General features: G+C 46.4%; 2 protein-coding genes across 6 annotated transcripts in view; both read left to right on the top strand.

Moving 5' to 3' along the window:
- tg (thyroglobulin) overlaps nt 1-10,678 on the top strand; it is a 49,804-nt gene extending 39,126 nt beyond the window's left edge. For 3 of the 4 annotated variants that reach the window (XM_044206812.1, XM_044206811.1, XM_044206815.1), the window contains 25 exons: nt 381-490; nt 1,241-1,346; nt 1,436-1,636; nt 1,829-1,999; nt 2,109-2,195; nt 3,517-3,588; nt 4,669-4,806; nt 4,914-5,090; nt 5,179-5,293; nt 5,727-5,806; nt 6,047-6,193; nt 7,049-7,114; nt 7,240-7,374; nt 7,485-7,658; nt 7,752-7,956; nt 8,032-8,119; nt 8,281-8,431; nt 8,498-8,688; nt 8,818-8,991; nt 9,067-9,204; nt 9,300-9,487; nt 9,607-9,711; nt 9,851-9,991; nt 10,078-10,259; nt 10,520-10,678. In XM_044206812.1, coding sequence (XP_044062747.1) covers nt 381-490; nt 1,241-1,346; nt 1,436-1,636; nt 1,829-1,999; nt 2,109-2,195; nt 3,517-3,588; nt 4,669-4,806; nt 4,914-5,090; nt 5,179-5,293; nt 5,727-5,806; nt 6,047-6,193; nt 7,049-7,114; nt 7,240-7,374; nt 7,485-7,658; nt 7,752-7,956; nt 8,032-8,119; nt 8,281-8,431; nt 8,498-8,688; nt 8,818-8,991; nt 9,067-9,204; nt 9,300-9,487; nt 9,607-9,711; nt 9,851-9,991; nt 10,078-10,259; nt 10,520-10,620 — 3,443 coding nt within the window. In that variant the 3' untranslated portion in view covers nt 10,621-10,678. Of the gene's footprint in view, nt 1-380; nt 491-1,240; nt 1,347-1,435; nt 1,637-1,828; nt 2,000-2,108; nt 2,196-3,490; nt 3,589-4,668; nt 4,807-4,913; nt 5,091-5,178; nt 5,294-5,726; nt 5,807-6,046; nt 6,194-7,048; nt 7,115-7,239; nt 7,375-7,484; nt 7,659-7,751; nt 7,957-8,031; nt 8,120-8,280; nt 8,432-8,497; nt 8,689-8,817; nt 8,992-9,066; nt 9,205-9,299; nt 9,488-9,606; nt 9,712-9,850; nt 9,992-10,077; nt 10,260-10,519 lie in introns of all 4 variants that reach the window. The other variant, XM_044206814.1, reaches the window with a different exon arrangement.
- A 429-nt stretch (nt 10,679-11,107) lies between these two features.
- LOC122881088 (cell wall protein DAN4) lies at nt 11,108-20,769 on the top strand. 2 transcript variants are annotated; one of them, XM_044206818.1, is made up of 4 exons: nt 11,108-11,967; nt 12,742-13,547; nt 15,431-15,559; nt 20,179-20,769. In XM_044206818.1, the coding sequence occupies exons 1-4, from the start codon at nt 11,919-11,921 to the stop codon at nt 20,233-20,235; spliced, it is 1,041 nt and encodes a 346-aa protein (XP_044062753.1). In that variant the 5' UTR covers nt 11,108-11,918; the 3' UTR covers nt 20,236-20,769. The 2 variants fall into 2 exon arrangements, with proteins under 2 accessions (XP_044062753.1, XP_044062752.1); XM_044206817.1 differs by lacking the exon at nt 20,179-20,769 and having other exon boundaries at nt 15,431-15,720.
- Nucleotides 20,770-21,297: the final 528 nt, after the last annotated feature.

Here is a 21,297-nt window from a genome sequence, read left to right as displayed (position 1 = left end):
ACGGTTTCCCAGAGCAGCACAGCCGCTCCAGACAGCGACGCTCACAACTCTCCTGCTGCTAACAGCACAACAACAGATCTTAAACTAGAAAGTCAGCTGAGTGTTTGCGGGCAGGTTGTTTAACGTCACCTGACGCACACATCGTGGCTGGAACAGTGCTGTGCGGCTCGGTCCGAGTACGAACACCGGAGGGTTTCAGCGCTCACACTGAACGGACAGCTAGCGGACCGCGAGGAGAGATTCGCTGAATTAACAAAAAGACGTGTATTGGAGTAGATTTGCCTACCCCACCTTTAAAGGTCAGAGGTCTTACTCTGACAGGCTCAGCTGTTTGTTGCTGACGGTGTTGTTGTGGTCTGTGTTTGTGTCGTCTGTCTCAGCCTGTGCAGTGGAGCCGTCCTGCCACCATGTGGCGCTGTTCAACAGACGGACTCAGTGTGAACTGTACAGCACACACACACTGAACACACACTGCAACACCTCCCAGCAGGTACACACACACACACACACACACACATGGAGGGTGACAACAACAGCTTTCCCAGTAAATTAGCTGCATTGACGTCGTTCACAACGATCAAAGTTTGAGGATAGCAGTCGATAACACATGACGCTCCGGTCTCTGGTGAGTCATCGGGCCGAAAGATGAACAGCTGTGTTGTAAATATCTGTTTTATGATTAAAAAGTACAAGAAGCCCGTGGGCATGAAGGAGAGAAGTCAACTACGACTCCCAGGGTGCATTTCACCAACAAACGTCCAATCCCAGAGCTTCACGTTCTGTTGTGAGCTGAAGCTAAAGATCACGCTGTTGAGAAAGCTGATTTTAAGTTTCTGGATCAGTTTGGGGTCAATTCAGCAACCATGGCGACGGGTTTAAGAACGAGTTCTAAATTTGCTGCTGCTTCACCATGGCAACAGCAGCTGAGGCTCATGGGTAATGTAGTATTTGGAGCCGTCCACCAAACAGAGAAAAGTTTGAAATAATTAAAAGGTGGCAGTTTTTATCCTGAGGAACATTTTAGAAGAAACGTTTTTAACCAGCAGCTTCTCACACTTCCTGTATTCACTAAATAATTATATTCCTTCTAATCAATGAAGTCTTGATTTACACGTGGTTATCGGGTGTCGTGATTGATTCATAAGGTGCCTTTTTACTGGTTTATATTCTAATTATCATTAAGCGTCTTCTACAGGGATCCTCAGTGACGCTGATTAAACCTGGCTTTTATTGTTTTCAGACCAGTGGGTTTCTGGGTAATCCTCGGGCCGAGCTGTTTGATTGGCTGAGCTGCTCCCTGAGAGTGAGGGGCGGAGCTTCAGATCTGCTGGTCATCAGGAAGAAAGGTAACCATGGCAACCAGATGACTGACATCTGACAAAATGACAGACGCGCAGTCAACAGGTGTGTGTGTGTGTACCTGTGTGTGTTTCAGGGGCGGAGTTTTCCTCGCGGCAGCAGCAGCAGAGTTTCGTGAGGATGAGGATGAGGAAGGCGGTCTCAGGTGTGTTCAGGACTCAGGTGTTCTCCTCCGGACGGGCGTCTCTCTCTGACGCTCACCGTGTCTGTCAGGACGGCTGCAGCCGCGACGCCTGCTGCGACGGCTTCATCCTCAGCCAGAGCAGCCTGAACGGAGGTGCGTTACCATGGAGACACACGTCACCTGAGTGAATGAACGAATAGATAACAAGAGTAAAGTAGTGAGTGAGCTGGGTGAATAAATGAAATGTATAATCAATTAATTAGTGAGTGAATGACTGAATAGATGAATGAATAAAACCTCGGAGGCGGAGCATCTCACTTCCTCCTCTGCCCCTCCCCCCCTCAGGTTCTCTGCTCTGTGGTTGGCTGAGAGCGCCGTCAGTCTTGCTGTGCGGGGACCGGGACTGGGATGTGATTGGACAGGGAGCAGCCAATCGTATCTGTGGGGCGGGGCTAACCTACAACGAACAGCAGAGGAGCTTCGCGTTCGACTTCGGAGGACAAAAGTTCACCATCAGTAAAAAAAAAATAACCAAACTGAAAAAACTAAATTACTGTCTGATTAAAATACACACAGACGCTAACGGTCTTCTGTTTCCTGTTTCTGATGATGTTTGTCCGAGCAGCTGATTCGGCTCTGCCGGCTGACAGTAAGAACAAGGAGGACTACCAGGCCTCCATCGTCAGCTTCCAGGCCGTCTACCTGAACACCGGTACCTTCAGACATTTTATCTTGTCCCTTATAGTGACGCTCAGCTGTACTTTTACATTAGCATGACGTTAGCATTCGCCCCTGTGGAGTTTCTGATCTTTAGGCGCCACGGAGAAATGTTTTTATGAGTGAGTTTGTTTGTTCACGCGCACACGTGACGCAATGATTCCACTGATCTAACGCGCCAAGAAAGGCAGCGCAGAAGAAGACCGCGAGCTAGTCGTGACGAGGAAACGAAGCTCTGACTCGACGTGAAGCAGTCCGGCTCGTCTGAGAGGAGTTGCGGCGTTCCTCGAGAGTAGACGGTTGCGGGGGTGTCAAAAAGCAGCTCGGAGTTAGCTTGACTCCACTTGCAGTGGTGGAAGCAGCATTAGCGTTCTTCGTTGCTGTAATAGGAATCCCAAGTGACTCAAGTTTTAAAACAAATCAATACATGTAAAGGCACAATACCCACTTATTAACTTCTCCAATCATCAGTGGTTTTGACCAGTTTGCATTTATGCACCAAGGCGTCAGAAATCAGTAAATACGTGTTACTGCTTTGAGGAATGATGGTGAGGAATGATAAACGCCCAACGAGCGCTCGGCTCGATCTGTTGGCACGACGTTTCCCATCAAGCATTTCGCTTCTGCGGCTCGTGGAGAGAAACGGCGGCGCCTCTGCAGCAGGTCAGACCGTCACTAACCATCGTGCAATGCACTCAGCAAGACGGCGATCTGGACTGCGCGGGTCTGTCAGCCTGTTGTGTTTAAAATGGTTCTTCGTTTCAAAGCATTTGACAGTCAGTGGCGACACCTGCTGAGTAGTGACGAGTCAAAAAAACGAGAGCTTTCATTGTAAATATTCTAAACACTGACGACTTTTAAAGAGTCTCCAGTAACGTACCGGGGCCTCGTTTGGTCATGTGATGTTTGGCGCGGTGAAGCGAGGCGGTTTCCAGTCGTCTGCTTCGAGCGAAACGTCGCTACAAGCTAGTGAACACGGATGCGAGTGAAGCAGCTTTGCAAATGTTTTGCGAGGAAGGAAATACTTCGAACTCGCTGGTCAGAGTTTAAGGATTCGTGATGATGAGTTTTTGAGAGAAACGCTGAATGGAAACAGAAGCTTTTGTCTGTTTACGAGAAAACTCCACAGGGGAGCTTTAAGCCAAGTCAGCATGCTAACGTGTTCTGCAAAGATACACACAAACATCTGAGATGTCCTTAAAAGGCCACCGTACAGAGGAATAATGACCTTTCCTGCGGTGCCAGAGTGAAGATGATGATGATGATGTGTTTTCTAGTGTTTCTCACTGTTGTTGTTTGTTGTTGTTGTTTGTCAGACGCCGAGTCAGCAGCTGGTGGTTCTGGTTCTGGTTCCTGTGCAGCAGCAGAACTCAGTCCTCCTCTGGACGGTTTGTATCACCTCCGAACTGGTTTCAGGATAAAGTGTGTTGAGAAACGGAAGTAGGACCAAAACACAAAGTCTCAAAGCTTCAACGGAGGACGTGTTGCGTTTTTTTCAGAACATCCAGGATTTTAAAACTCAAGACTTGTGAATTTGTTGTGAATATTTGCAGTCAAGACTTATAATGAATTATATAAACATGTAGAATTTAGGTTCACCTAGAAAAGAAATGCTATAAAATGCATTTTAAAAGAACTGTGAAGGTGTCGGATATGAGAGCTCATTGGGAACTTGTGATGGACTTTTTCCTGACATTTCATTGACCAAAGGATCAATCGATCAATCCAGAAAATAATCTGCACATAATGAAAACAAATGTTCGTTGCAGCCGGTGTTGCAGGAAGTAGTCAGACCCGTTACTGCAGTAAAAGCACTGACACACACTGAAACCCTCTGCTGCAGTGAAAGTGTGATCAGGAAAAAGCCCTTAAAGCATTAAAGCAGTGCAGCGTCCCTGTGGCTGCTGTGCTGTTATATATTCTATCATCAGGTTATTATTCCTCGTGCATTAATGTAAAGCAGGATGTTGCTGCTGCAGCTGGTGGAGCCGGAGCTCATGTTGAACCGGTTTGTATCGGACTGCAGCTGATGATGCTTTTCATTCTGGATCCATCTGCCCATTCTTTTCTCCGTCGATCCATCGATCGATCGATCGGTTTGGAAAACTGGTGAAAACGGTGAGAAACGCCGTCACGACGACCCAGAGCCCAAAGCGACGCCTTCAGCGTGTCGTCGTGTCCGACCGACAGTCCGAAGCTCGACGTTATTAACAAACATCACAGTTATTACAGTCGTTCAGAGGAAAAGCAGCAGATCTGCACATCTGAGCAGCTGCAGCCAGGAAGGGATTTACAGGAGAAACTGACTTCAAACATCATTTAACTAATCAGCTGTTCGTGTATATTTTCATATGCTTTGTGCAGAAATCTTAGTTTGTAAAGTAACTCGTAACTGAAGCCGTCAGATGAATGTAGTGCAGTTGAGTAAATGTTCCAGATGCCAGTGTCCACTCTGCTCTTGTGTTCAGCGTCGGTGCGGCTGAAGTTTGAGTCTCTGTCAGACGACGACGTCCTCGTGGATCCTCAGAGAAAACTCCCCACGCTCTCCTTCTGGCTCAACAAGGAGAACTACAACTCCCAGCAGGCACTGCTCTGGTGTCTCGCACGTATGTCACACACTGTGATAAACAACAGAGAACTTCTGGACTAGTTTGTGCTCCTCGTTCCACTTTTATAGTGACGAAGACGAGTGAATATCACGGCTGTGTTTCAGGCTGCGACGAGGAGCGGCGGTGTTCTGTCGCCGACCTCAGAGACGCCGACGCAGCCGGTTTCTTCAGCTGCTCGTTGTATCCGAACAGCAGAGTCTGTGGAGCGTACGACACACCTCTGAGACGGCCCTGTCGCCCCCTGCTGGACAGGACGCCCAGCAACACCTACAGCAAGAAGGGTAAACAAACGGCAAACAACAAAATCACAGCAGGAAGGGAGAGAGAGACCAGGTCAGCAGGTTTACCTCTTACACTGTGTGTTTCCAGTGGATCTGTCCGGACCGGTGAAGAGTTTCTATGAGCGAGTTTCCTTTCAGAAGATGGTTTCCTACTCTGTTCGCAGCCGAGTCAGTCTGAGAGGAAACACACTGCTGTCTGAGGGGTAACACACACACACACACACACACACACGCAGTTTTAATCTTCATTGATTATCCAGCCATAACGACGTGTCTCCAGGCGCGATGATATTTTTCACTCTTTTGAAACTATTTTACAAACCAGCAAACTTTATTTTTGTAACACATTTCAAACACAGCAGAAAGTCAAAGTGCTTTGGTGCTGAGGAGCCGGGGATCGAACCGCCGACCCGCTCTGAGCCGTTTCAAGTTTCACATTTTTCTTGTAAAATTACAAAGTGTCAGAACGGCCCCGACGCTGTGGTTCACAGTCGAAACAGAAACAGAAGTTGGTCTGAGGACGATGAGAAGAGAAAGGACAGTTGTCTTAGTTCCTCTAGTGTTGGCACTTTGGAGATACGTGGTTTTCATCTGACAGCATCACCTGACCAGGTGTGTGTGTGTGTGTGTGTTCAGGTTCATGGAGTGTGAGCGGCGCTGTGATGAGGATCCCTGTTGCCGCGGTATCGGCTTCGTCCGAGACGCCAAATCACCAGGTAACCGTGGTAACCACGTGCGTGTCGTTCGTGTAAAAGTCAACAACAGAACAACTGAAATACAAATAAAATGGAAGATATTTATGTTGAATATTGAAACTTGTTATCAAATATCTATTCTTCATAACAAAATAAGTTATAAATGCTGAATATTGTAAAACCAGAGGAGCCACTTCGTAAAGGATGTGAACAAAAATCTGTTAAAGTCCGACATTTACTGTGTGTGTGTGTGTGTTGCAGGTGGGTCAGGCGTCGTGTGTCTGTCTCTGATCAGTCTCGGGGTTCAGACCTGCGGTGAGGACGACACGACGACCTGGAGGACTCAGGACTGCAGGCCGTCTGCAGTGAAGACCACACCGGACCCCTTCGGCTGGTACCAGAAACCTGGTACTGAATACACATACACACAGGCCCAGTTCTAATAACAATAAAACTTTATTTATACAGCGCTTATCAAAACAAAGTACAAAGTGCTTCACAACAAGAGAAATAAAATAACCAGTTCAGGTAAAATCAGGATCTGCTTTCAGATAAAAATGTGTTTTGAGACGAGACTTAAACGAAGACTCTGACTCAGACAGCCTGATGTCTTCGGGCAGGTTGTTCCAGAGCCTCGGGGCCCTGATGGCCAAAGCTCTGTCCCCCTTAGTTTCCATCCTGGACTCAGGAACAGACAGGAGACCCCTGCCCGAAGATCTCAGACTACATGAAGGTTCATAAGGGATTACAAGGTCTAAAATATAATCTGGGGCCATGAAGAGCCTTAAAAGTCATCAACAAGATCTTAAAATTAATCCTGAAACCAACAGGGAGCCGATGTAAAGAGGCTGAACCAGGTGTGATGTGGTCGCACCTGGTCCTGGTTTACAGCCGAGCAGCAGAGTCCTGTACAGTCTGCAGTCTGTCAGAGTTTTTAGATTAAGACGAGTGAACAGGCTGTTACAATAATCGAGGCGTGAGGAGATAAAAGCACGTACAACAGTTTCTGCGTCACTAAGATTTAAAATAGATCAGATTTTTGTTTCTGAGGTGATAGAAACACGATTGGACGAGCTCAGTGACACGTTGCTCAAAACAAACTGCTGTCAAACAGGTCACCGAGGCTTCCTGCAACAGGCTCGACGTGTTGCGACAGGCAGCCAGTAGGGGGCAGTATTTGTTTAGTGATGTGTTGGGGCCGATAACAAGGATTCCAGTTTTATTTGAGTTGAAGAAGATTTATCGACATGTTTGTGTTTTCAGTGAACCAGTGGACTTCTTCTCCCGCTCTCTGTCCTCCCTTCACCCTGCCAACAACCACCAACAACGGTGAGAGACTACAAGACTACAACTACACGAACTACTGTTACTACCAGCACTGCCAGTGTCTGGTCCTGGTCCTGGTCCTGTACTACGGCCATTACTGCTAATACTTGAATATCTGTGTGTCTCAGTGTCTCTGGATCAGTGGAGTCTCCTCTCGGACTCATCGGTCCTCGTCGACCCGTCTGTCTCTACGTATGATGTCATCCACGTGAGCCGTGACATCGCCACCGACCCTGACAAGACGAGGGACTGGTGTCTCCATGGTAACCACCGCTTTAAAAAAAAAAAAAAAAAAAGCAACAAACTATTCTTTGTGACGTACTTCAAACAGGAAGTGGCAGCCCCTGACCTTCCTGTTTACTTCCTGTTTCAGCCTGTCAGGAGGCGGAGTCTTGTGTCGCTGTGTCACTCAGTGAGGCAGAGTCCGCCACTCGCTGTGTCCTCTACCCCGACACCACATTCTGTGGGTTAAGCTCCGCCCCCAGCTCCGCCCCCTCCTGCAGGCTGGTCATCAGAGAGCCCGCCCCCCGGGTGTACCTGAGGACAGGTGAGCCAATCAACCAATCACAGTGGAGAATAGCACAGTTTCTGAGAGGATGATGGTTTGATTCCCGCTGCGCTCACCTGTTTTTGTTCTCAGAGTGGTTGCCGTCGGTCACGTCTGTCTTCGTCCCCGGTCATGGGACTCTGCAGGGTGTTGCCGTGGAAACAGCTCTGGGCTCGGACAGGAAGACGGTCGTCCAGTTCCTGGGAGTCCCGTACGCCCGTCCACCAATAGGATCACTCCGCTTTGAAGTAGCTCAGCCAGCCGATTGGATGGGAACCTGGGACGCCACCAAACCCCGGTAACTACCTGTCTGTCATCTACCTGTCAAGACGTCAAAAACTAAACTAAACAACCGAAACTGTCTGTCCTTCAGTCCCAGTTGTATCCAGCCAGGTGACGTCGAGTCTGCAGCCTCCAGCGAGGACTGTCTCTACCTGAACGTCTTCTCTCCTGCTGCTCTGGTGAGTCCTCAGTACTGCAGCTTTATATAATAATTATATATTAAGTTTATTTTGATGCTAAAACATCTGAGTACTTCTTCCCGGCACCATAAACACTTTAATGTTGCTTAATTAATGATAATTAAGTCACCTGTAACAGCTGACCTGTGTGTGTGAAACAGAGGGGGCGTGTCCCAGTTCTGGTCTTCTTCATCAACCCTTCGGCCAATCAGAACCCAGGACTGTTGGATGGCTCCACCCTCGCTGCTGTGGGAAATATCGTCGTGGTAACAGCCGGCTACAGAACCGCTGCGCTGGGCTTCCTGAGCACAGGTGTGTGTGTGTCAGATTATATATCTATACACACCTTACTGAGTTACTTACTTTAAACCTCTGTAGGTTCGTCAGGTCTCCATGGCAACTACGGTCTGTCGGACCAGGAGGCGGTGCTTCGTTGGGTTAACGCCCACATCTCTCTGGTGGGCGGAGACGACAGGAGAGTGACGATTGGGGCGGAGCGACATGGTGCCGACATCACCAGCCTTCACCTCCTCTCCTCCCCTCCTCTGTTCCAGCGCATGATGCTGATGGTGAGAACTGCTCTCTTCCCCTCACCTGAGCTCACCTGCAAACCAATCACCTGTAAGGAGCATACAACCACAGTAACTGTAACTGAACTTTCATCCACTGACGCGGCGGCGGTGTTTCTGCTCCTGCAGGGCGGTTCTGTGTTTTCTCCGTCACTGCTTCAGACTCGCTCCGCCTCCAGGCGTCAGGCGGTCGATCTGGCCACAGAGCTCGGCTGCGTGACCTCTGACCCCGCTGACGACGACGACGTGGCCGCCTGCCTCAGAGCGGCGCCTGCGCACGCGCTGAACGCTGCTCAGACCAAGGTAGGGCGGGTTAATCACGAAGGTCTGAAAGAGAAAAGTCCAGGTTCTACGTGTCTGACCCGTCTTGTGTTGCAGCTGTTGGCGGTCAGCGGTCCGTTTCAGTCCTGGTCTCCGGTCCGTCAGTCCGTCTCTCCATCGTCCTTCCACAGAGTCGACCTGCTGCTGGGAACATCCGAACACGACGGTCTGATCAGCCGAGCTCGCCGGATAAAGGTCAGAGGTCACGCTTCCCTATAAACCCTTACAGAGTCCACAAGGAAGCGCGCGTCTCCTGATGAAACGTTTCCTCTCTTCTTCTGTGTGTTCAGGACTTTGAGGCTCTGCAGGGTCGAGCTGACGGTAAGACGGCGTTTTACGAAGCTCTGAGCCGCTCGCTGGGTGGAGAGACAGGAAGTGACCTGCTGAAGGAGGCGGCGTCCTGGTTCTACTCTCTGGATCACAGTCCCTCGGCTGCTGGGTACAACCTGTTCTCCAGAGCGCTCGACAACGCCACCAGGTCAGATCAGTGAGCTTTACCGGCACAAAACCGTTTTTTAAATCAGAGTTTACCGGGAGCTATCGGACCGGCAGGCTTTGATATCCGGCCGCTAAACGGACAAATGAACTGTGTTGCAGAGATCTGTTCATCATCTGTCCCAGCCTGCAGATGGCTAGCCACTGGGCTAACAGCAAAGCTAACGTCTTCCTGTACCACCAGCCTGCCACCAGCGCTCACAACAGGTATGAAAGTACTCGGAGTATTTCCACTTTTCAGGGGACTCACATTTTACCTGTACGTGACGACTCGGCTAATGTTAGCATAGCGTGCCCCAGCACTGATCAGAGATATCGATGACTGTTTCCTGTTTCCTGTGTGCAGGGCTGATGTGTCGGTTCCTCTAGACGTTCAGTTTGTGTTCGGGTCTCCTCATCAGCCAATGAGCTCTCAGCGTTTCACTTCCTCTGACCGACGCCTCTCTCTGGCCGCGATGACCTACGTCTCCAGCTTCGTCCGGACCGGGTCAGATGAAAACACTCGACTAATAATCACTCGGCCACGTTATAGATGAGCGTTAGATAATCGCGGTTTTGTTTTTTCCCCACCAGGAACCCGAACCCGTCGCCTGTGTCGGGGGAGTCAGGTCTGCCCCGCTGGCAGCAGGTCCTGTCCTCTGAGGCTCCGCCCACCTACCTGCAGCTAAGCCCCGCCCTTCGACAGAATCAGGGTCTGAGTCAGAGCTCCTGCTCCTTCTGGAGCCAACTGGGAACCAGACTGACCCGCCTGAGTGGTGAGAGGAACCCAGTAGAGTCCGCTCTACTGAACCCCCGTTAAATCTCTGATATAATCAATAGTTGTAATAGTTTTCTACTGCTGTCCTTCTCTAGCGAAGGTCTGCTCTTGTTTACCTTTGGAGATATTAAATTGTATTGAGTGGATGAAAATGGGCCTTTAATTAATTATTTAACTCAACGTTGGTATAAAATATTAAATCTGAATAAACTGGGGCTCAGGGTGTAAAAAGTTTGACTCTTGTCTCTGTGTCTCCAGGTGAGTCAGGGGCGGAGCCTGTCCAGCCTGCATTGACCCCTGAGCTCCCAGTGGCTGCACCATCCAGCCAATCGCAGACTGAGAAAGACGCCTACAGCTAAACCAATGACATCATCCCTTCAGTTTTTAATGATCAATAAAAAAAAGCATTTTAAAGTCTCTCTGCTGTTCGTCTCTGTGATCCCTCAGCTGCACTTCCTCTAACGTCCACCAGGTGCTGCTGTGATCAAACCGCAGCATTAGTTGGTAGCAGTGGAGCTCCAGTGCGCCGCTTTGAGCTAAATGCTAACATTTGCTAATTAGCACTAAACACAAAGTACGGTGGCCCTGAGTGCTCACTGCAACTTAAGAAAACAAGCAAATGGACAAAACCGCTTCACCCGTTTGACACCTGGACACACGCTTAGTTGTTTGATTATCCGTCAATGTTGGAAAGTTTTTATTATAATCGTCGATTATAGCTTATCAATTCAATGAGAACGTTTACTCATTTCCGTTGAGCTCTCAGGGATCGTACGAGTGTTCGATGAACGAGGCAAACAATCGAGACTTTTTAAAGACAAGTTTGTGTTGTGAATGTTTACCTTGACGGACAGGTGTCTCGGCCAGTCACAGGTGGGTGTCGGCTCACAGAATGACGGAAACGACCAACCGATGGAAAAACTCGCCGATCCAAATGAAAGCTGAAGGAGGACTCCACTGATTGGTCGTCACACAACCCTGATGATGTCATCTCAACAGAAAGCCAGAAAACAAAGACAATTAATAATTTGCACAATTTATCAATTAACAGAATTAATCAGCAACAACTTTAGTGATCGATTAGGTCATTTATAAAAAACTTAAAACTCAAGCTGGTGTCAGTTTCTCAGATTTTATGTTTTATATCAGTAAATTGAATCTCTTTGGACATGTGAAGACGAAACCTTGGACTCTTCAAACTGTTTTCATTATTTTCGATTATTTTTTTATTTTATTTTTAGATCAATAAAAATATAATTAAATAATGGAAATCAGCATTAACTGCTGCCCGCACTTGATACAGAAGGTCCTTGTTCTTTGGTCTCACATATTTCCTGAATATCAGATATTCTGGACAGTTTGTTCGACTGTAATTTACATCCTTGTAGGAATTATTAAAATAAAAATAAAAATCCAGTTAGTTTGCATGCTTAGAGTCGATGTGCAGTTTCCTGGGTCTGTGACCACAGAGTGGAGCCCTGTTCCTGCTGGAAATCCCAGGGCATGACGGGAGAGTGCCCCTCCTCCTCCTCCTCCTCCTCCTCCTCCTCCACCTGTGTGCAGGTGTATAAAGGAGTCTTTCTCTGGCTGGAAACAGACTCCAGCAGCCGCTCACACTGAGATCTTTGTCACAAACTGTCGGATTTCCTGCAGAAAGATGGAGACGCTGCTCGCACTCTGGCTCGCTCTCGCCGTCGCCGCCTCAGGTAAGAAAATACCTAATCTTCTTACCTGCTGCGTTTTATACTTTTTCTGAAAGTTTGTTTCACTGGGGACAAATGAATTTCTAGATGACAAAAAAAAAAAAATGTATCAGAGAGATTAGAGAGAATTTTCCTTCAGTTTACAGACACGTGAGGAGGGTTTTCAAAAAAGGAAGTCTAGGAGAAGAGGTCCAGCAAGGGTCTTATAATATCTTGTTTAGCGCTCTGACTAATGATTCTTTACAATGTTTATTAATCTGCCAATTCATTTCTACATTAACCAATAAATTGTTCAGTCTGAAAAAATGTCCATCAATGTCTTGTTTTATCTGACCAACAGTCCAAAACCCAAAGAGGTTCACTTTCTGTCGCACGAGACAAAGAAAAGCAGAACATCAGTGACAAAATAATAAAAAAACAATACTGACTTTAATAGTAATAAGTAGACTATAACAGAAACTCCTCATGAGGCCATCGGGCCGAGTGTCCGTGAGGTGAGAAGAAGTTTATATTTAATCAAAATGGGCTGATGAGACTTGGAACATCAAAACTAAGTTTAGTGAAATAAATGTGGTTTAATCTGCCCAGGAGGAAAAAGGCGCAGAGCCAGGCTAGCAGTTTCCGGTGCTGATGCTAAGCTAAGCTAACCAGCTGTAGCCTCTTATTTGCCGTACAGACATGAGAGCGGAAACAAACATTCATAGCGCCGCTACGTTTATCTGACTTTTCTTCTGGGGGCCAGAAATCACAGTTTTTCTTCTTCTGCTCATTCTTCAGCGTCCTCCACGACTCCTGCTGCCCTGACGACCGCCTCACCGTCTCAGGATGTTTCTACACACACCGTACCCATGACAACCGATCACACCTCCAGCTCGACCAGTTCAACCACCAGGAGAGAAACCGGTCCCACCAGCGACCGCACGACAACGCACGGGTCCACCACCAGTCTGCCCAGTCCCACCAGCGACCACAGAACAACGCACGGGTCCACCACCAGTCTGCCCAGTCCCACCAGCGACCACAGAACAACGCACGGGTCCACCACCAGTCTGCCCAGTCCCACCAGCGACCACAGAACAACGCATGGATCCACCAGTGACCACAGAACAACGCACGGACCCACCACAACCAGTGAAACCAGTCACACCGTCAACTCCACCTCTGACCACATCGTCACCCAGTCCAGTCCCACCACAGCAGAAACACATGGATCCCGCAACACGACGCCGCCCCACGCTGCCACGACAGCCACCCCTCCAAACGGTACTGAGCACCACACAACAAACGGTTCTTCTGTCACCACGACGACAAACACCACACACGCCGCAACGGTTTCCCCTGGCAACAACACTCACGTCAGCTCTACGTCCGCCGCGAAGCCGTCTACTGATACCATGGCAACAAGAACTACAAGAGCCAGCAGCTCACCTGTTTCTGTTTCCCCGAATAAACCAATCACATCCAAGAGCCCGAGCACGAGCACGCCCCCGGCCGGCGGCGGCGGCGTTCCTGGGTGGGGCATAGCTCTGCTGGTCCTGGCAGCTCTGGTTCTGCTGCTGCTGATCCTGCTGCTGATCGGACTGGTGAGTGTTTGTGTGTTAAGTGCGGAGCTGGAGCCAGGACGTGGTTAGCCTAGCTTAGCATAAAGACTGGAAGCAGGGGGAAACAGCTAGCCCGGCTCTATCCGAAGTTCAGAAACACGCCTACCAACACCTGACGTGTTTTTGAATCCGGCTCTGTCCCGGTTCTAATGTCCACAGCTGTTTTGTCACCATTTTTTTGTTTTACAGCAGATTGAAAACGCGTTTCGATGGAAACGGACGCGTCGTGGCTGCACGTTACTCGGTTTAATCACTGTACTTCCTGTGCCGTCTTGTACCTGTATTTCCTGAATGGTGCATATTAGAAAACATTAAGCAGGTGGAACGTATGAACGCGTTTTTCTGACCCCAAAACTGAGCTTTTGCAGAAAGTCGCCTCCAGCTTTCTGCGATCGATCATTTTAAACGTCAGTATAGCCGAACGCACAGCACAGATTGTTGTCTTTAACCTGTATTCGTGTTGATTTTGTCCGACATTGTTGCAAATGTAAAATAAGGATTTTAACAAAAACGCAGCGCAGCAGCTTGGTAACGACTCCCCGGTTAACATGTGATTTTTTAGTCTGTCGACAAAAACTGAAAAATGTTTAAATGAGAACAAATAAATTGTGAGGTTTGCTGTATTACAGTTTTTTCGATACATTTAACAACTTTCCCAAACTCTTAACGCACCAACACGCCTAAAACACACAACTGGCAAAATGGTTAAATTTCATGCTCAGAATCACACATTGTAATCTAAACCCCCAAAACTGATTTTCAAAATACAATAATAAACTAACACACTATACACTGCGTCTAACAAAACACTGCAAACACGTTTTAAAATCAAATAATTATTCAAAACACGAACACATGTTCTCTTCCAACAGCAACATTTAGTCAGTCGTAACACAGTGACAGAGAAACACTATCAGCAGCTGAAACGACAGAAACTGCAGTCTTCTGTGAGTCAGGTCTGCCCTGATACAGCAGACAGTGTATTGTATTGATCACAGATTGTGTTTTGTAGTTTCTTCTGAATCCTCTACATCGTTGTTCTGTTGGGTTTAGTAAATGCATGTATATTGTTCCTTTTCCACAGAAGATCAGCCCAAAGAGTTCTTTCAGAACATGTGATCATGTGACTGAAGCACCTGAGTGCGGTTCCTGATGGGAATCAGCTGCGATTTATATATTTGCATAACTGCAATCAGCTGTTTCTCATTAGCAGTGGAATAAAACACAGGGAATATATTTGTGTTTGCAGCTGTTCGCTTTGACTTTAGCCTGTATGAGTTACGTTCAGAACATGTTCTCTGTTCTGACATACAGCGTGAAAGCGTTTGTAAATCTGACTGTAAAGTGTAAAGTTGTTTTGGTCTTTGAGCTCGTGTGTAAAAGCAGTTCAAGCGTTTTAAATCGGTGTTAACTGTGTGCATTTTGTATCAAAGCAACAAGACGTGTGTTAAGTGTTTAGCCTACAAAGACGGATGCTGTGCTAACGTGTTAAGAGTTTAGGAAACTTGTTAAATGTATTGTAAAAAAACTGTAAAACACAATACAGGTGAGCGCAGGAGAGGTTCAATAAGCCGAGACGCAGCAGGGACCGGACGTCTTTTCAACTACAAACACGAGAGTTTTCCTGTATTTGTGTTAAGACAAATTCAGTAACAAACAAAACGAATTATTTCAGATTATTTAAAGTCAATTGCCAATAAATTTGCAGATTTACATACATTCACAAGTGAATTTCAGGCCTCAAAAATAGACCCTTGTGTGTAAATGTTGCTGTATTCCTCTATTTAGATGGTCTACCCCCCCCCATGCTCAGTGTACTCTTTGTCAGCTGTTTGCATATTCAAAGTCAGTATTTTCCTCTGCAGCTGGTGTGGTGCTGCTGCTATAGGGGGCGCTACAAAGGCTTCAGTCCCTACGACCATCTGAGCCACAGAGACGACATCCCTCTGTACACCACGCACAGCCGCTTCGAAGGGCCCAACGGGAAACCATACGTAAGCTCAATTCAGTTTGTTTATATTCTTATACACAGCGGTGTGCAAAAGTGTTCGCCCGCTTCCTGATTTCTTATTTTTTTGCATGTTTGTCACACTTAAATGTTTCAGATCATCAAACTAATTTAAATATTAGTCAAAGATAACACAAGTAAACACAAAATGCAGTTTTTAAATGAAGGTTGTTATTATTAAGGGGAAACAAAATCCAAACCTACATGGCCCTGTGTGAAAAAGTGATTGCCCCCTAAACCTAATAACTGGTTGCTCCACCCTTAGCAGCAACAACTGCAGTCAAGTGTTTGCGATAACTTGCAATGAGTCTTTTACAGCGCTGTGGAGGAGTTTTGGCCCACTCATCTCTGCAGAACTGTTGTAATTCAGCCACATTGGAGGGTTTTCGAGCATGAACTGCCTTTTTAAGGTCACGCCACAGCATCTCAATAGGATTCAGGTCAGGACTTTGACCAGGCCGCTCCAAAGTCTTCATTTTGTTGTTCTTCTTCGTCTGTCAGAACATCGTCTGGATATATATATAAATATTCATTCACACACACACACTTCATGCAGAGCAGGTCTAGACCGCACGTATGAAAGTCAAACATCTCTGAATACAAACATCTATGAGGACACATCACAACGCTAATGTCCTCACAAGGACAGTGGTTTGTCAGGAGCCGGTGCTCACAACCGCAGCTACACACAAACACAAACACACACACCGCCCTTTGTGTGTGTGTGTTTGTGTCTTTGTGTGCTGTAATGTGACGCCTGGGAAAGAGTTCATCACTGTGTACTCGTCTGTTCAGAAGCAGCAGGGACACAACGGGGCCGAGGGCTCGTTTATGTTTTTTGATTGTATTACCGAGTCGCGCGTACACAACACGCTCGGGAACCAAACGCGCTTACAGGACGCCATTATTCGGAAAAAAGAGAGACGTGAGCAGCAGCACGAACATAACTAAAGAGAAAGAAAAGAAGAAGTCGGAGCAGCGCGTCAGTCACAAGTAATACTAAACTAATAAACCATCTTGGCTTTTTTTTTTCCAAGGCAGCCAACTTAAAAGCATTAAAATTAAAACAACCATTCCCGTCTGTCATCGTCAGTGCACCGGAGCGTTTCTGGAGTTTGACATTTCATTTAATATAGATCTTCTTAACTCATCATACAGAAAAACTACATCAAACTACAGACCTTTGACCCCTTCATGAGTTCGCTGTAACACAAGATTCGGGGCCGTAATTTGTGCTTGATCGGGTTATATGTTCGTAGTTGTGGTTGCAACGCGACATCGTTTAACCATTTTTCTTCGGATCTGCCAAGTAGCTTTCTTCTGATAGCGTTCATGCTGCAAGATAAATTATTACTATATGAAGTCAATCAGCTGCTATCTTACTCTTTGTGAAAGTCTGGTATTATGATGCAGATTGAATCAGTCCCGTCCACGCTGTGACGTCTGTCAGATCTGAACGGGTGTGTGTGTGTTGGCTCGGGGAGGTTACTGCAACAGTTAATCCTGTTTTGTTTTTTTTGTATTTTAAATGAGTCACAGTCAACATTTGCTCAGGGAACATGGAGAAATAAAAAAGGTGGCACCCACCTAATGCGATTGTCACCGTGACAACAAGGACACACAACAGCAGTCAGTGGGCGTGAGTCTGACTCCAGAGATAAAAATAGTAAATTTGTTTCAGCTCCTGTGATTAGCGCGCTTACCTGTCGGTGACGGCTCGATCAGCGCTGCGTGAACTCGTCCTGAACTCCAGCTTTAACACATGTTGCATCTTAATTTCTTTTTATTCACTTTTCATCCGTGTTGCTCAGCTGCATCGGCTGAAGTGTCTCTGTGCTGATAAATTATTAACTGTTAGCAGCGCTTTAGCATCTAAATGACTCTAAGTAATACATCAGTACGTGTTAGTAACAGCTTAGTTTCTGTTTTTATTGACTGTGTTGCTCAGCTCTTTATACTGTAAAACATTAGCAACTCTTAGCTAATGTAAGTAGCATTGTGATAACAGTAATTATGCTACATTAGCTCCTGAATATAATTAATTTCAGTGAAGTAACATCTTCCGAACACTATGAACTCTTCATCATAATACTAATATTTATTGTTAGTTTCTTCTTAGTTACTATTAGCGATTAATTAACTTGTATTGGTAACTTTTTTGTCACATTTGCAACTCTTAACTATTGTAAGTAGCATTGTGATAACTGTTAGCAAATATGCTAACTTAGTTTGTATAAAAGAAGCGGACGTAGCCACCGTGGCTTCACCCATTGGTTTGCGGACCACCGTTTTGAAGCCTTCGAGGTCGCCATCTTGGTTTTTTTTGGAGCCAGAAGTGACCATATTTGGACGAGAGGGTGGAGCTAGCTAGCTAGGTTCAGCATGTGCATCCGTAATTCACATCAACTGTGATATTAAATCGGGATGCTAATTTCGGCTAGCGAAAACCAGGATGAAAACAAAATGTGCTTACCGACTCCTCGGAGACATTTTTAACTGTTAACTTCGTGAACTGAAAACACCGAAAGGGTCAAAGTTCTCAGACGAAAAAAAAAACACGACGACACCCAAAAACAAAGTTCACGGCTAGTTAAACGTACGCGGTGTAAACGCATCGCCTCACAGGTCGCCGTGGTAACGACCTGTAGCCCCGCCCTAAAGCAAACCCTGCTGTATCGTCTGTTTTACTCTAAATGGGACCGTAATTTACTAAATGAACATCGTGCCGTACTGAAGAAGACTTGAAACTAGCGACTGAGACCGTGAACTCCGTAGGAAACCGTTTACTGAGGTAATAAAGTGAGAAGCTGGGTCGGATTTCTTATTGCAGCCAGCGGCGGCGGCGGCGGCGCCCCCTGCAGGCCGTTAGAACGAATACTGGCTTCAGTTTTCAGACCCGGAGGCTGCCGCTTGTATGTTACTAATATTTTAGTTATGTAAGCAACTCCTTATTAATGCTACATAATATTGGTTATTACTTATATTATTTGTTAGTTTCTTCTTAATTACATTAAGAAATAACATAGCACTATTATCTTAATGTTGCTAACAGGCATTGATTTTTACTTGCAGCTCAGTGCAACACTTTGCTGTGTTGTTCAGCTCTTTTTGTTAAATTATTTCTGCGCCGCACGAGGAAGTGTCGGGGAAACTGGCACTGATATTACTCAACTGGACATTGGATCATTAACATTACTGCAATACCTGAAATATTGTGCAATATTCTCTGTTCTCAGTTTAATGATTCCATGTTTGTTGATATTTATTAAACTGTATTACTGCTGTGTAATATCCACCGACTAATAAGCTGGTTAAATCTGCTACACTCAACTTATTACATTGAACTGTACGCTTAGCTTTATACTTCATACCCACTTGTACTTATTTTGATTAGGTGTATTATAGTGTATCATATTTCGATTTGCTTGTAGACTCATTGATTCTTCTTCTCCTCTCGGCTGCTCCCTTTCAGGGGTCGCCACAGCGAATCATGTGCCTCCGTCTAACCCTGTCCTCTGCGTCCTCTTCACTCACACCAGTTAGCTTCATGTCCTCTCTCACTACATCCATAAACCTCCTCTCTGGTCTTCCTCTAGACCTCCTGCCTGGCAGCTCCAGCCTCAGCATCCTTCTACCAATATATTCACAGTCTCTCCTCTGAACACGTCCAAACCACCTCGATCTGTCCTCTCTGACTTTATCTCCCAAACATCTAACATGAGCTGTCCCTCTGATGTCCTCGTTCCTGATCCTGTCCGTCCTCGTCCCTCCCAAAGAGAACCTCAGCATCTTCAGCTCTGCTGCCTCCAGCTCTGCCTCTTGTCTTTCCTTCAGCGCCGCTGTCTCTAAGCTGTCCAACATCGCTGGTCTCACCGCCGTCTCCAACACCTTTCCTTTCATTCCTGCTGAGACTCTTTTATCACACAACACACCTGACACTTTTCTCCACCCGCTCCAACCTGCTCGCACTCGCCTCTTCACCTCTTCTCCACAGTCTCCATCGCTCTGAACCGTTGACCCTAAGTACTTAAAGTCCTGCACCGTCTTCACCTCTGCTCCCTGTGACCTCACCGTCCCACCTGGGTCCCTCTCGTTTGTAGACTTATTGATTATTATGTCTGTTTCTATTCTATTAGTACTTCCTCTCCTGCGTGACGTGACAGCGAGCAGCTGTAACGAAGAGTTTCCCCTCGCGGATCAATAAAGTGTTTCTGATTCCCACTGACAGGCACTGTAACACGTTGTCCTTTGGATTATCGTTTGAATAAGTTTAGAGTTTTTGTAGGCCCAAAGGCAAACGAGAAGATCGGGCAACATGTTGGCTAACAGCCGTCGGCCACTGAGCCCTCTCCCATCGTAACGCGGTGACTTAAAGCTGCTGCGGTCGGCGCCACCGTCACTCTCCTGCCCGCTCACTACGCACTGCCCTGTCCACGCTACTCCTATTACAAAACAGGGAGGACAAGTAAAGATGCTTCGCCGTGGACGGCATCATATGCCAGCTCGGTAGCCGTTGCCCGACCCTCGTCAAACTGTGGCTTTAAAGCAAATATTTGCTCTGCCCTCGGCGCTCGTCCCATCATCATCATCCTCTGTCTTTTTCAGGAGGAACTGGATAGGCCGACGAAGAGCCGGACGGGGATGTACACGGTCAACCAGTAACGACGCTCTACGGCTCAGCGGCCGGCAGAGAGGAAGACCAACACGGGACAAAATCACTTGAACACGCTTTGTGTTTCACTGTTTTTAAAGTTACAGTCCTGAGTTTAATGAACCTCTAACACTTGTATTGTTTCTCTCATTAGCTTTTTTATTGTCTGCTAATAATGACAAGCCTTTTCTTTTTAAAAAGAGCTGAAAATTACAGAATTGTCACGATAAAATCATAATTATATTTTGTACTGATAAAATTGTTTTACTATATTCATTAATTGAGTCATTGCTATTTTTTATATATTGCCTTTTTTATTTAAGATATTGTCACTGCTATGACTGTTTTGCATTACATCCTTCATATACATTTAAAATATGTATATTAAGGACGTAATTAGACCATACAACAAAATCTTAAAAAAGGGACAGTTCACCCCAAACACGAAGCTACACCTGTCTCCTCTCACCTGCAGCGCTGCAGAGGTCTGGAGACGTCGGCCTGTAAATAAAAAATAAACAAAATAAAAAGCCCCGGTGAATGAACTGTCCCTCTAACTCATTGTTTCATATAAATGTTACCGTTGTTACGATTACGGTTCTTTACATTTTCTCTGTTAAATTGTTTTGAGATTATTTCCACTGCCACTAATATTAATTATCATTTCCCCCCATTCATTAGCTCTGCTTATCATATATATATATATATATATATATATATATATATATATTAAAAATGTGTTTTATACAACAAAAAGTGCTTATATTGTATTATAAAACAGTCGCTGTTTTGGAAGTGGGGGGAGTTTTCTGGGCGCCTCTGGTTCTGGAAGTGAAAGTCCGACGTCATGTGACTCGCGGTCTTCGGATCGGCGTCTGCTCCACCGTCAGATCGGCGACCGCCTCGGAAAGTATCTGCTTCTCTGACAGTCGAAGGCACAAGAAGCCTGTCGACGTTAAAACCTCGGAGCAGAAGTTACCTACGACTCCAAAAAAGGTGCATTTCAGCGAGAGCCATCCAATCACAGAGCTTCGCCTTCTGTGACGTGCGCCGCTAACAGGACCGTTTAAAGG

Source organism: Siniperca chuatsi, linkage group LG9 (genome assembly GCF_020085105.1).
Source record: "Siniperca chuatsi isolate FFG_IHB_CAS linkage group LG9, ASM2008510v1, whole genome shotgun sequence".
Classification (NCBI taxonomy): Eukaryota; Metazoa; Chordata; class Actinopteri; order Centrarchiformes; family Sinipercidae; genus Siniperca; species Siniperca chuatsi.
Note: the sequence above shows the minus strand (reverse complement) of the source record. Positions and strands in the feature narration are given on the sequence as shown.